At 44.1% G+C, this 12,987-nt stretch overlaps 1 gene segment (V, D, J or C); it reads left to right on the top strand.

Annotated features, from left to right (window-relative positions):
• The first annotated feature begins 1,152 nt into the window (after positions 1-1,152).
• On the top strand, positions 1,153-12,987 carry LOC107977231. The segment is given in 5 exon segments: positions 1,153-1,195; positions 1,278-1,599; positions 4,327-4,345; positions 7,597-7,723; positions 12,785-12,987. Coding segments are annotated over 5 exon segments (714 nt in total).

Here is a 12,987-nt window from a genome sequence, read left to right as displayed (position 1 = left end):
AATCCAGAACTTGGAAACAAACTGGATGCCTCTCAACCAAAGAATGGACAAAATAATGTGGCAAATTTACAAGATGGAATTCTACTCAGCTGTCAGAAACAATGAAGTCAAATGGACAGAACTAGAAAAACACATCCTGAGTGTGGTAACTCATACCATGAAAGACAAATACAGTATGTGCTTAGTCATAAGTGGATACCAGACATAAAACAAAAGATACACAGCCTACAATCCACAACCCCAGAGAAGTTAGAACCCTCTTCCAGAAACAGATGAAAGCAGATGCAGAAACCCCACCAAACATTGAGCTGATCTCCTGGAGTACAATCAAAGTGAGGGTGGACCCATATTACAAACAGAGGAGTCAAGACCATGGTGGGGAAATCTACAGAATCAGCAGATTCAAGCTAGTGAGAGATTACTGACTTTGGTCTGACAAATGGAAAACTGTATGAGATCCATCTAGACTCCCTTAATATAGGTGATAATGGTCCATCTGGGACAATATATGAGGCCACAGGCGTGGGTTCAAGATCTAACTCTAATGCACTGATGTCATGGAACCCATTAGATATGGAGAGGTACCTTGTGTGGTCTAGACACAGACATATGGGGTGGTGGGGATGTGCCGAGGTCCTGCCTCAACAAGATGATGGGACACAATTAGAATTCCAATGGGAGTCTTTACCCACTCTAGAAGATGGGAGATGGGGGGCAGTGGAGGACCATGATGTTAAGAGAGAGGGGGACCTGGGGTTGGAAGGTAAAAAATAAATTAATTAATTAAAAATAAATATATAAAATGTTAAGAAATAAACGCATTAATAAACTCAAAAAAATCAGGAGAAGAATTTGGTGAGAGGTTGGCCTAGGGAGTGGAGGTGGGGTCATGACAAGATGTGTTTCCTGTGATCCCTGCAGTCCCCATGCTCTCTCTTCCAGACTCACACTGTAGTAAGTCAGAGGCAATGATGGCCATATTGTAATGAGGAAATGGGGTGGTATCCACCCTCCTCTTTTATAAGGACAATGCTGACTCCCCACATGCAAATGCATCTTCTAGCTCTAAGTTAAATCCCCACCTGGGCTGTGGGAGCTCACATCTCTCTCACAGGAGGCTGACCTCTGAGAAAAGGGGGTGTAGCCTAGAAGATGAGACTGTTGGGTCTTCTGTACCTGGTGACAGCCCTTCCTGGTGAGTGTGACCATTTCATACATGTGTCCACGAGGGGATGTGACAACATGTGATTGACAGAATTGACTCTTCCTGTCTGCAGGTGTCCTGTCCCAGATCCAGCTTCAGGAGTCAGGACCTGGTCTGGTGAAGCCCTCACAGTCGCTGTCCCTCACTTGCTCTGTCACTGGTTTCTCCATCACCACCAGTGGTTATGGCTGGAGCTGGATCAGGCAGTTCCCAGGGAAGAAGCTGGAGTGGATGGGGAACATAGGTTATGCTGGTAGCACTGGCTACAACCCATCCCTCAAGAGCCGCATCTCCATCACCAGAGACACAGCCAAGAACCAGTTCTTCCTGCAGCTGAACTCTGTGACCACTGAGGACACAGCCACATATTACTGTGCTAGATACACAGTGAGGGGACTTCAGCATGAGCCCAGACAAAAACCTCCCTGCAGAGGAGCTCTGGGCCAGCAGGGGGCGCTCAGCCCTAAGGAAGCCCAAGAACTTTTAGGCTTTAGAATAGGGAAGGAAAAACGCCTGGTTTCTACTGACTTTGCTTCTCAATCCCTAAGAACAGGGAAGACATGGTGTCTTTTCTCTCTCTCATGCTGCAATGCTGTGTTTATGTAAAGTCACGTTTGTTTGTGTTTCACTGTGAGTCTCAGGACAGGGTGTACAGTAATATTTCTTTTTACTTTGAATGTGGATAAAGTCTTTATTGCCTGAGCCATTTCTCTGTGTTGAGGAATATGTTTTGATGAAAACAACTTTTTGGAACTCAGCTGATCTCACATGGAATTAGTTTTCACATAAAAATTTAATTTCATTTTTGATTGCTCACACACTGCACTCTCAGTAACATCTGTGTGTTAGAGCTCATCGTAGCCTGCTCACACAAAGCAGTTGCTGAGATGCCTAGGGAATGAGACACAGTGTGACAAGGGGATCCACACACCTGCAGCTGCATTACCCACCATGAAATGCAGAACTGGGGATTTCCTGGTGTCAAGTGTGTGCGGCTGAGTATAGAAAAGAAGTTTGCTGTCAATGGTTACTTCTTCACAAATATGGACTCTTCTGTGTGAGAAAATATATCTATTGGTGATAGGATTAAAATCACCATATGAAGTAAATATTTACTTCAAGTTTTCATACTAATCGTAAACATCTTAAAATGTGACAGAGCAGAATCCACCTCTGATGTAGAAGAAAAGTAAAGGTTATGTGATCAGATTGACCTGGCCTGTGATTTGTGCTCTCCTCCCACAGAACCCTGAGAATGGAAATCTAACCCAAGTACACACCATGACACACAGAGCCCCACTCATGTAATTAAAATAAACTCAGCCGTGTGAGTGTCTCATATCAACACTTCAGTTAACAAGCCTTACATTGCATTCTGTGATATTTTTGTCAAATTCTGTCTGAACATTAGGGAAATTTGAACAAACCAAAGGTGAGTTAGAAAGTATGAAATAAATGCCCCCAAATCATTGTAGTGTCCCACACAAGGTGACAGAGAATGCAGAGAGGTTGAAGTCCCTCAGAACTTGCACTGTACAGGTGTCTCTCCATTGATGAGATCTGTCCCCACCATGGGATCTCAGAGCCTAAAGGACATTCATAAAAAAGCAAAGACTCAGATATGGGATTTCCAGGGGTGAAGAAGTGGATTGGCATCAAAAAGTCCACCAAAGTCCCACAGACTGTCCTCAGTTGTAAGGATTTTCTAATAACAGCCAATCCTCAGACTCATTAGTGAAGAGTGGGCATGGAAGTAAGGTGTAGCTTGGTCTATGAACAGAGGAGATGATGTCATCTTTAACACACTATAACAAGGATGACTCCTTGTTAGCAACTCCAAGGAACTCAAAAAATAAACAGACTATAAACATTATTCATCAAACAATATCTGTATGACTTATTAAATGATTCTGGATATTCATTTAATAAAATTTATTCAAAATCATGTTTTGTGTTTTCAGTAAATGATTATCATAACACATATAAAACACACAATTAATAACCTTTAGTCAGAAGCATGAAAGAGCAGATGACTTGGATCAGGACAGAGACAGAGTGTTTCTCCTTGACCTTTTCACCCCTACAGGGTTAATTCCTGTAAGTTAGTTAAAAGTGTTTTTAAATCACTTTTCACAGACCTCACACAGGGATTCAGTGTAAGTGCATGCTAATTTAGATAGAACTGTGAGATCATACACAGTTCTGTGGCCCCCGCATGTGCTTCCTTCCCAGTCACAGGATCTTGCCCTACTGTCTCCAGCCTTTACAGAACAAGGACCTACAGTGACACAGCATCACCTCTCACAGTTCATGTTTGGTTGCATTCCTTCTATAGAGCATTGCGTTTTGGAAAAATGCTGTGATACTTGGCAATCTCAATGTTTTGAAGTTAGTGAGATGTCTCTTTGGCTCAGAAAATTTACTTTAGGTGTTTTTCTAGCAGACATTCCTTCTCTATGACATATATGAGTTTTATATGCTTAATATGGATGTAATTGTATGGAAATATCTTGTGGCTGACATGAGTCCCCTAGGCCAATTCTATGTTAAAGAACATACAAACCTATGTTGAATTTTAAATAACATTTGAAATATCAGTGATTTTATTAAAAACCCTGCTCTCTCCTCCATCTGTAAGGCAGGGTTGACCAGAAGGTAGGGGAATTATTTCCTTTCACGACTCTGTATTGAATGGGATTCTCAGATATGCTGGAGGGTGTCTATCAAGAGGATCTAAGACCTGGGCTCAAGGACTTGTCTTATCCCTGCAGACAATGTGGTACTCAGTAAGTGTCTCCTACACCAGGTAAGTTGGACAGAAATTTCTTGTCCTCCAAGGACCAACACTCTTTTGCTCTCTTCTGTGTTATGTGTATAAAGCCAATGTCACCACAGACTCTGTTTTTCAAATATAAACCACATAGTCAGGACAGAAAGGAAAGAGGGGTTCCCTTACCTATTAACTTGGGGAAAACATCAATGGAAACTTAAGACAGATGTGAATGCTGGTTTGTTGTTGGTTTCAAACTGGCTAGGGACAAGGAATTTCACAGGGCCCACTTACAAGGAGGTGGCATGTTTTTCACAAGGAGATCCAAAGCTTCTGACCTCCACAAAATTCTATCTTATTTCTGGTTTGATGTATCACAATAACAGAATGAGGTTAAGACAATCTTCCTGCCATATGTGAACTTGCTGAGAGACTTTATAGCTGTCTATAAACATTTCATATAACACGAATATGCACATCACATGAAACTTCAATGTTTCTCTGTGTAAAGTGTAAAATGAACTGTGTGTTGGTGAGAATAGGGTACTGCGTTCAACCAAAGTCACTACATTGGGCTCTGTCTGTGCTTTTAATACTAGTGATATGTCTTTTATGAAATTTGCTGCAACTTGCCCTGCATGGGTATATATTATATAGGTTATTGTATATATTTGTAATCTTCTTGTTGTATTCAACATGGGCTCTGACTGCTTCTTTAACGCAAAGCTTCTGAGACCAGCATCAAACTCATTGACAATGATCTGTTTGCATTATTTATGCCTTCCAGGCTTACTTTGTTAGATTATTTGAACTCAGAAGTGGATCCATTTCTTCTAGGATATCCAGACTTCCATAGGATAATTTTTCGTTGTTATGACTAATGATTTTCTGGATCACAATGGTGTGTGAACCCTGACAAAAACCTCCCTGCAGGAGCGCTTAGAACCAGCAGGGGGCGACGTCAGCACATGGTGAACAGGGACAGCGCAGGAACAGGTGCAGGAACAGGTGCAGAGTGGATTTCTGGTTCCTGGGTCTCAAATCCATCTGATGATGTCCCTGGTGTTCTCTGCAGTTGTGGTTTATAGATGTCTGTAACATCTGTGGAAACAGATTTCTGTTTTTTTCTTAACTTAAAAACTACATATACCACACAGCCTAAAGGATGTAAATACTGAATCAACCCTGATACCAGAAATGACCCTGCTGTTTCCTGTTAGCAGAAATGACTCTGCAGATGTCACCAGGGTCACATGCTTAGGAAGGTCAGAGGTATTTGTAAGGCTGCACTCTCAATGAGTTTCAGGACAAAACTGAAGTTATTCTGATTAGGACAGTGTTTGGGATTAGAGGAGATCAGCACAGACACAATCCGTAATCTATATACCTGGATAGGTCTCAAATATCTCTCCTCTCTCTGTTCTCTGCAAGCCAACAGCTTTGATTTAAATGGAAAGAAGCTGTCTCTCAGGGAGCATGAAGACAATTCCACTAAACTGGGGCTAAGATTTTCTCTTGGCCACTGTAGGGTCTTGAAACCATTGTGTCAACATGGATACATAGAGACAGACAGACAGAGAACAAGAGAGAGAGAGGAAGAGAGACAAAGATACTGACATAAAGAAAGAAAGAAAGAAAGAAAGATAGATAGATGTTCAAAGAGACAGAGACCAGGGAAGGATTTAACAGATTTACAGATTTACTAATAAGAATGTACAGAACTATAATGGAATTATTTGCTCAGGTTATAACATCATATAGATTTGAGGAACATTATGTCTGGGATAAAGAATATCATTTTAAAAAGACCTTATTTACCTGGATTTGACATTAAGGTCAGTTTAAAAACATAATAAAATCTAGGTAGGATTTAGTTTGTTAAAACCTGTGAGCAATTGATATTAAATGATTCAACATTAATTGCTCACACCCTCCACCGTGACATATGTCTCACTATGCTTGCATCTTGCTGAGAATGTCCTATCCTGTGTGTAATAACTGTGATGCAGTAGGCAGTGTGTTTTGAAAGATGTATATGGTAAGTAGTATATTGTGAGAAGGGGGCCACACTTTACTGCAGCGGGGCTACACCCTTTCACCCAAGGGCATTCATCATTGTATGAAAATAGTTTAGAATGTCTGCCATCGTGGTGGGGTTCTGTTGGCCTCTACTGGATAGTGGCTCCTGATTGTCTCTACAATGCCCAGGACAAACAATTTCCTGGGCGCAAACTTCATCATTTCTGAGATACAGGAAAGTGGCTATGAAGCCTTAAAGGAAGCTGCTATTCATGCTGGTGAGACTTCCTGTGTGTAGCCTTTGACATTTCTAGGAAAAATCCTCTCACAGCAATCCCCCTGTTTCTCTGACTCTCATACTCTTCCCACACTCCTTCACATTGATCCCCAAGACTTCAGTGAGTTGTGTGAAGATGACTCCACCCCCTCCTCCTCTCTCTCTTCTGCTCTTCCTCCTCCTTCCTTCATCTTCTGATCCCCCTCCTCCTCCTACTGCTTCATCACAACAATCCCTCCCCTCCCCATCTCCCTCCTCCCATCCCTCCTCCCCTCTCTCCCCACTCTCTCTCCTCCTTTTATTCTGATTTAAACAGCATAACTTTTTGTTTTATTTAACTTTGTGTGGATTTCATATGTGAGCACTTTATTACCTGAATTACACTGCTGATCACTTCACTGCACGACTGCTGATCTGATTAGGACTCCACTCTCAGGTTCTCTCTCTCTCTCTCTCCCTCTCTCTCTCTCTCTCTCTCTCTCTCTCTCTCTCTCTCTCTCTCATTTAGTACACTTAGTACATATTATTTAAAGCCTGGTTGAACTGTAGAGGGTAGGAACATGTATGAACATGGAACTTCACAGGACTGAGTACAGATGAGGGCATGTTTTAAGGATGACTCTGGGATTATGGTATTGATGTCACTTTCCTTATAGTGGGTTATGATATGAGCAGAATAAGAACATGTATCCTTGTGCTGTCCACTCACAGCAGAGAGCTAAAGTCACTGCCATTTCCAAAAATGAACAATAATATTAATATTTCAACTGGTGATTAAAATGTGGTCATCCAGTGGCCACTCTGGGGGACGTCGAGTGAATGGTGAAATTTGATGCATTTATTTATTGTGTGTGTCAGTGACCACACTGGCGCCAGATAAACCCACTGTGCACAGTACCCCCTTTCATCTCAGCAGCTTGTGAGAGTTGCTGAGTGAGAGAGAGCTGGGCTCTCAGAGAGACAAGCTTGCAGCCTTCTCACACATGTGGTGAAAGTGATCATGCAGCATGCTCTCTTACATTTACTTAGAGGAACATCCCACATGCAAATTTGTAGCAATGCCACCAGAAGTCAAGCACCTGCTTAAATTCAGAGCCTCCTACACCCTGGAGAATATTTTCTGGGAGGCATTGAATTCACCCCCAAAGACATGAAATACTTGTGGGTCTTCATTTTCCTGCTGATGGTTCCCAGCTGTGAGTTCCACGGGGAAGCAGTGGAGAACCTTGTTCTGCTGGTTCTGAGCTCCTGACTCACTGTTGTTCTTTGTTCACAGGTGTCCTGTCCCAGGTGCAGCTGCAGGAGTCAGGGCCTGGTCTGTTGAAGCCCTCGCAGTCACTGTCCCTCACCTGTACTGTCACTGATTATGGCATTAGCAGTGGTAACTGGTGGAATTGGATTCGTCAACGTCCAGGGAAAGGGCTGGAGTGGATGGGTCGGGTTTATAACGATGGATATGAAAGACCTCAGAAGGAGACCCGCACCCAGGAATCAGCGAAACCACGAACTCTGGATGTAAGAGCAAGAGGCTTTATTAGTAGCACTGGTACCCCGGGGCTTAGCTTTTGGGTAGGCTAAGCTCTGAGCCAAGGGAGAGGGGTCCTTATATAGCTAAAAAAGCACAGTGCAGAAGCGAAAAGCATAGTTACAGGGATTCTATTGGACAATTTAATGAGGTACAGAGTTATCAGTATATTCTCAAGGTCTGCACCTGGTACAACAGACCCAATTCCCCCCTCCGCGTCCAGATGGCTGACCTTGGGACGGAGGTTCCCCATGGGGGGGGCGTCCTCTCCCCGCTCGGCCCCAGCCCCGGGGCACGGCGCCAGGCGGGCGGGCCTGGGTCGAGGGCCCCCCGCCTGGGTGAACCGGCTTGGGAGGGAGCCAGCCGCCAGGCGTGTGGGAGTGTGCGTACGGGAGTGTCACCGAGAGAGAACCAGCCAGGGGGCGGGGTCTTTCATTCCCCCATTTCTCTTGTAACTGAATGGAATCTTTCATTCAGAGGTCTCTGGTTAAGTCTTTCTATAAGCTTGGCCATGCTGTCTCTAACTATTCCTGTATGGTCTGTATAAAAGCAGCATTCTTCCTTGAGGGCAGCACGTAGCCCTCCTTTCTGTCTGCAGGACTACCTCAGAGAGTGATGTTAAGGATTTCTCGAGTGCACTGACTGACTCTTCTAGGACCTGGATATCTGTGTGCATGGCTTGTTGTAGAAGCTTAAAATGATTAATTCCCTGTAGGGCAACGGTTCCGGTCCCTATGCCGGCTGCTATGCCCCCCACTGTTATCCCTCCTAATAATAGGGCCACGGTAAAGGATATTGGCTCCCTCTTATATCGGGTTGATTTCCCTAGTACGCTGTAAACATATTCAGGTTGGTGGTATGTGACTTTGGGCCAAAGTTCTATCAATATACAAAAGTCAATGGTGGTGTTGAGAACAGTGGTAGAGACACAGGGAGTCAACCCAGTACTGCAAGCCCAATAAGTTCCATAAGGGGCAACCAGGCATCGGCTGTCCTGAGATAATGGCTCTGTTTGGTTACATAACTCTTGATATGAGGGAGGAACCCTGCCTATGCATAGCCCCTTTCCTGAGACCTCAGACAATGTGAGCTTGTGCTGCATGGCAGTTTCACAACTGGTAGGCGCTGAGGTCTGGTGACACCGGACCCAGACAGTGTCCCCGATCTGGTAGGAATGGGGAATGGTAGGATGGTCCCTCTGGTCTTTATAAGTTTTTTTTTTTAAAAAAAAGGTGTGAGCCCATATGGCCTAGGGGTATGCTAGGGGGAGTAGGAGGGCCCAGTCTCTAGTGTCCCCATCAGGGAGTGATAGGTACTGGCATCTCCACGCAAGGGAGTTCCCTTTGACTTAGCATTTCAACCAGGGAGAATGGACGGCGAAATTCTTTTCCAAACTGCTTCCTGCTGACTTTGGGACGAAGTTAGGGACCCCAGAAGGTTGAAATGCTAGTCAAAAACAAAAAGGAATTTAGGCAATGGGGAATCCATCAGGGGCTTCTGGTTAGCAGACATTGTTGCAGAGATAGGGGGTGTCCATATCAGCAGACTGGTTCACATCCATAGCAAGTCTAGGGTTCGCAGTCTACTTAGAACAGTCTGAAGTCAGCAACTGGTACTCAGATGTCTGTCAGAAGCAGAAACCTGTTTAAGACATATTTAAACTAGGAACAGAGGTTAAAACTTATTTATAGAAGCCCACGGTGCAGAAAAAGCAGATATCTGGATATCTGTTCAAACAGCAAGAACATATTTATAACTTTGAGTCCTAGCAAAAACTACAGATTTGGGCTATAAGCATGTACATTTTTCTTCTGTCCAGAGAGCTAGGTATGGATTGGACAGAGGTGCCTTTGGCCTGATGAAAAGCCCTTTAAGTTTGTACTTAGATGACAACCAAAATAAACTTAAAAACCTTGAGCTTGTGCCTGAACAGTAGATAGTCATTATTTTATCAGCTAACATACTGACTAGTCTATAGTGGATCTGACTGTCTGATGCTGTCAAGCTGACAACCAGTAATATTTCAGAGATCTGAGAAGGGTATATTTTATCCGAATCTACTAAAAATTGACAGAAGCCAGTTAGAAGCAAGTCCATATACAGTTAGCCAAATCCAAGTTTCTCCATTATCGTTGGAGGCAGCTGTCTCAAAGAACAACAATCTTCGCCAGGCCTATATTGTGAGAGGTTTTATTTTCTCTCTGTGGAAGAGGGACATGGAAAAGACTGACCTTGTTTTGTCTAGGCAAAGGGGTACAATCAATTTTCCAGTGCCCAGCAGCTTTGTCCACAGTCTCGGCCAGGTTCTGGCAGGCGGCAGGTTTCATATCTGAGCATCTGCTCATTGGTCCAGGTGCAGGAACTGAGGTGCCTGTAATCTTCGGGTCATTGTCAGGATCTGGCAGTCTGTCTGACATTATAAACTTTAAAGATAACAATTTAAATGCCATATTCTGAAGATCTCTGAAGCATTAGAGGTCTGTTTGTCTGTTTTAATTACTTGCCTTAAGCACACATTAAGTATACAGGTGGCTAGGTAAGGTCTTATTTCTGTAAATAATTTTTAGTCTGACTGTAACTGGTTTTAACTTAGTAAGATGTTTGAAACAGCACAGCTGAACTTAAAACTGCATAGAGCTACCTTATATTCCTTAAACAGTAGCTTAACTTCTTTCTTAGGCAGGGTTTTTCTGTGACTTTGGAGCCTGTCCTGGAATTCGATCTGCCGGACCAGGCAGGCCTTGAACTCATAAAGATCTATCTGCCTCTTATTCCCGAGTGGTGGGATTAAAGGCATGTGTCACCAATGTTCTAAACTTAAGGCGTGTGTTACCAACATCCTGAGCTTAAAGGTGTGTGTTATCAACATCCTAAACTTATTTCTAAAATATAAACTGTAATATCATAAAATAGATCAGCATCTTTCATAAAACAAAAACTTTACATTGTCAGGCTTTGCTCAAAAATAATTTTAAATTGAAGCTCTTTAAGTACAAACATTAATAAAAACAAACATAAAAAAAACTGGTTTTAAAAAGAAATTTAAATTCCCTTAAGGTCTTTCTGTAATATATAGAAGCATTAACATTGTAAATCTCAATTGAAAAACTTGTTTCTAAGATGGTACCTCTAATTTCCATGCGGTCATCTTTAGTCAAGATGGCGGTTTAAGTATTCTTTTTTTTTTTTTTTTTAATTTTAGCAAAATGGCGACCAGTCAAGTCATATGAACATTTTAAAACAAGTATATATAAAACAGAATTAGCTTAATATGGTTAAAATTTTAGACATGAGAAACCATAGCACAGTTTACATTTTTCTCTGACTTATAATAACCTTTTTTCTGATTTTTAACAACTTTCCTCTGACCTTTTACAACTTGCTTTGACCCTCCATAACTTTCTGTAACAATCTTCTCTGCTATGACTTGCTTGCTTTAATTTTCTATAACCTTTTAGTTCATTTCTCTGACTCTCTTAGACATTCCTAGACAAATTTCCTTTTTATTATTTAAGTTTCCTACATTTTTTTTTCATTTTTCAGTCAACATAAAAATTTTGTCAAAGTCCCCTTTTCATGAAGTATAGCAAAAAGCACATTGATCCCTGTCCAGGTCGCTGGTGGCCTGCCCTGGATCTTCCGGATCATAGGGAGTATACATCCTATATATTTCTTTTAGTCTCTCTAGAAAAGCGGCAGGTGATTCCTCCGCCCTCTGCATCATCTGCTTCACCTGGGCCAAATTGGTGGGTCGGTGTCCTGCCCCCCCCCCGAGACCCGCTGCGAACACCCGGTGATAGAGACGTCCTACCTGCTTCAGTGGTAAAATCCCATTCAGGTCTTTTAAGAGGGCAAGCTGCATCAATTTCATTGGGCAGCTGTTTCTCCTCCGAGGTTAAGGGGACCTAGGCGGCAGCGGCCGCTTCTGCCTCTGGCGGGGGCGGCGGCGGGCGGTTAGAGGGGGAAAGGAAGGGGGGGCCCTTGGGGTGTCTTTTACCTGAAATATAGTTTGGGGGTTAAAGGTATCATCCCGCGGCCAGCCCACGTCAAAGGCTGGCCATTCTGAGGAACAAAGAGTAATCCATTTGCGTTTATGCACATCAACTACAAAACAAAGACCGAACAACACAGAACAGGCTTTCGCAGCGCAGTTTCGACAGAGAGTCGAAAGTAAAACTCCAGAAAACAAATGAGCCCACTGAGGCTCCAAGCGCTAAGGCATCTACCCTAGCCAGAAAACAAATGAGCTCACTGAGGCTCCAACGCTGCCAGGACGTCTCCTGGAGCCGAGGCCGGGAGTTCCTCCTCCGAGCTGCCAAATACGAAATGTACTCAGCTGGGTACTGCAAACGCAGGCGCAGTTCATAAGACAGATTCAGACAGACAAGACACAAGACGAGACAAGACAGCAGATCCGCACAACGCTTACCTCCCAGACGTGGGTCGGTGGTCTCTGGGCGGGTCTCAATCCCGGACGAGCCCCCAAATGAAAGACGTCAGAAGGAGACCCGCACCCAGGAATCAGCGAAACCACGAACTCTGGATGTAAGAGCAAGAGGCTTTATTAGTAGCGCTGGTACCCCGGGGCTTAGCTTTTGGGTAGGCTAAGCCCCGAGCCAAGGGAGAGGGGTCCTTATATAGCTAAAAAGCACAGTGCAGAAGCGAAAAGCATAGTTACAGGGATTCTATTGGACAATTTAATGAGGTACAGAGTTATCAGTATATTCTCAAGGTCTGCACCTGGTACAACAGACCCAATTCCCCCCTCCGCGTCCAGATGGCTGACCTTGGGACGGAGGTTCCCCATGGGGGGGGCGTCCTCTCCCCGCTCGGCCCCAGCCCCGGGGCACGGCGCCAGGCGGGCGGGCCTGGGTCGAGGGCCCCCCGCCTGGGTGAACCGGCTTGGGAGGGAGCCAGCCGCCAGGCGTGTGGGAGTGTGCGTACGGGAGTGTCACCGAGAGAGAACCAGCCAGGGGGCGGGGTCTTTCAGATACACCAACTACAACCCATCTGTCAAGAGCCGAATAACCATGACAGTAGACTTATCGAGGAATCAGTGTTCCTTGAGGCTGAGCTCTGTGACCACTGAAGACACAGCTGTGTATTACTGTGCAAGAGGCACAGTGATGGAACTACAGTGGGAGCCTGCACATAAACAAGCCTTCCTGCAGGGGACAGGAGTGCCTCTGTGA

Source organism: Cricetulus griseus, chromosome 5 (assembly GCF_003668045.3).
Source record: "Cricetulus griseus strain 17A/GY chromosome 5, alternate assembly CriGri-PICRH-1.0, whole genome shotgun sequence".
Classification (NCBI taxonomy): Eukaryota; Metazoa; Chordata; class Mammalia; order Rodentia; family Cricetidae; genus Cricetulus; species Cricetulus griseus.
The sequence above is the reverse complement of the archived record's forward strand: the minus strand, read 5'-3'. Positions and strand labels throughout refer to the sequence as shown.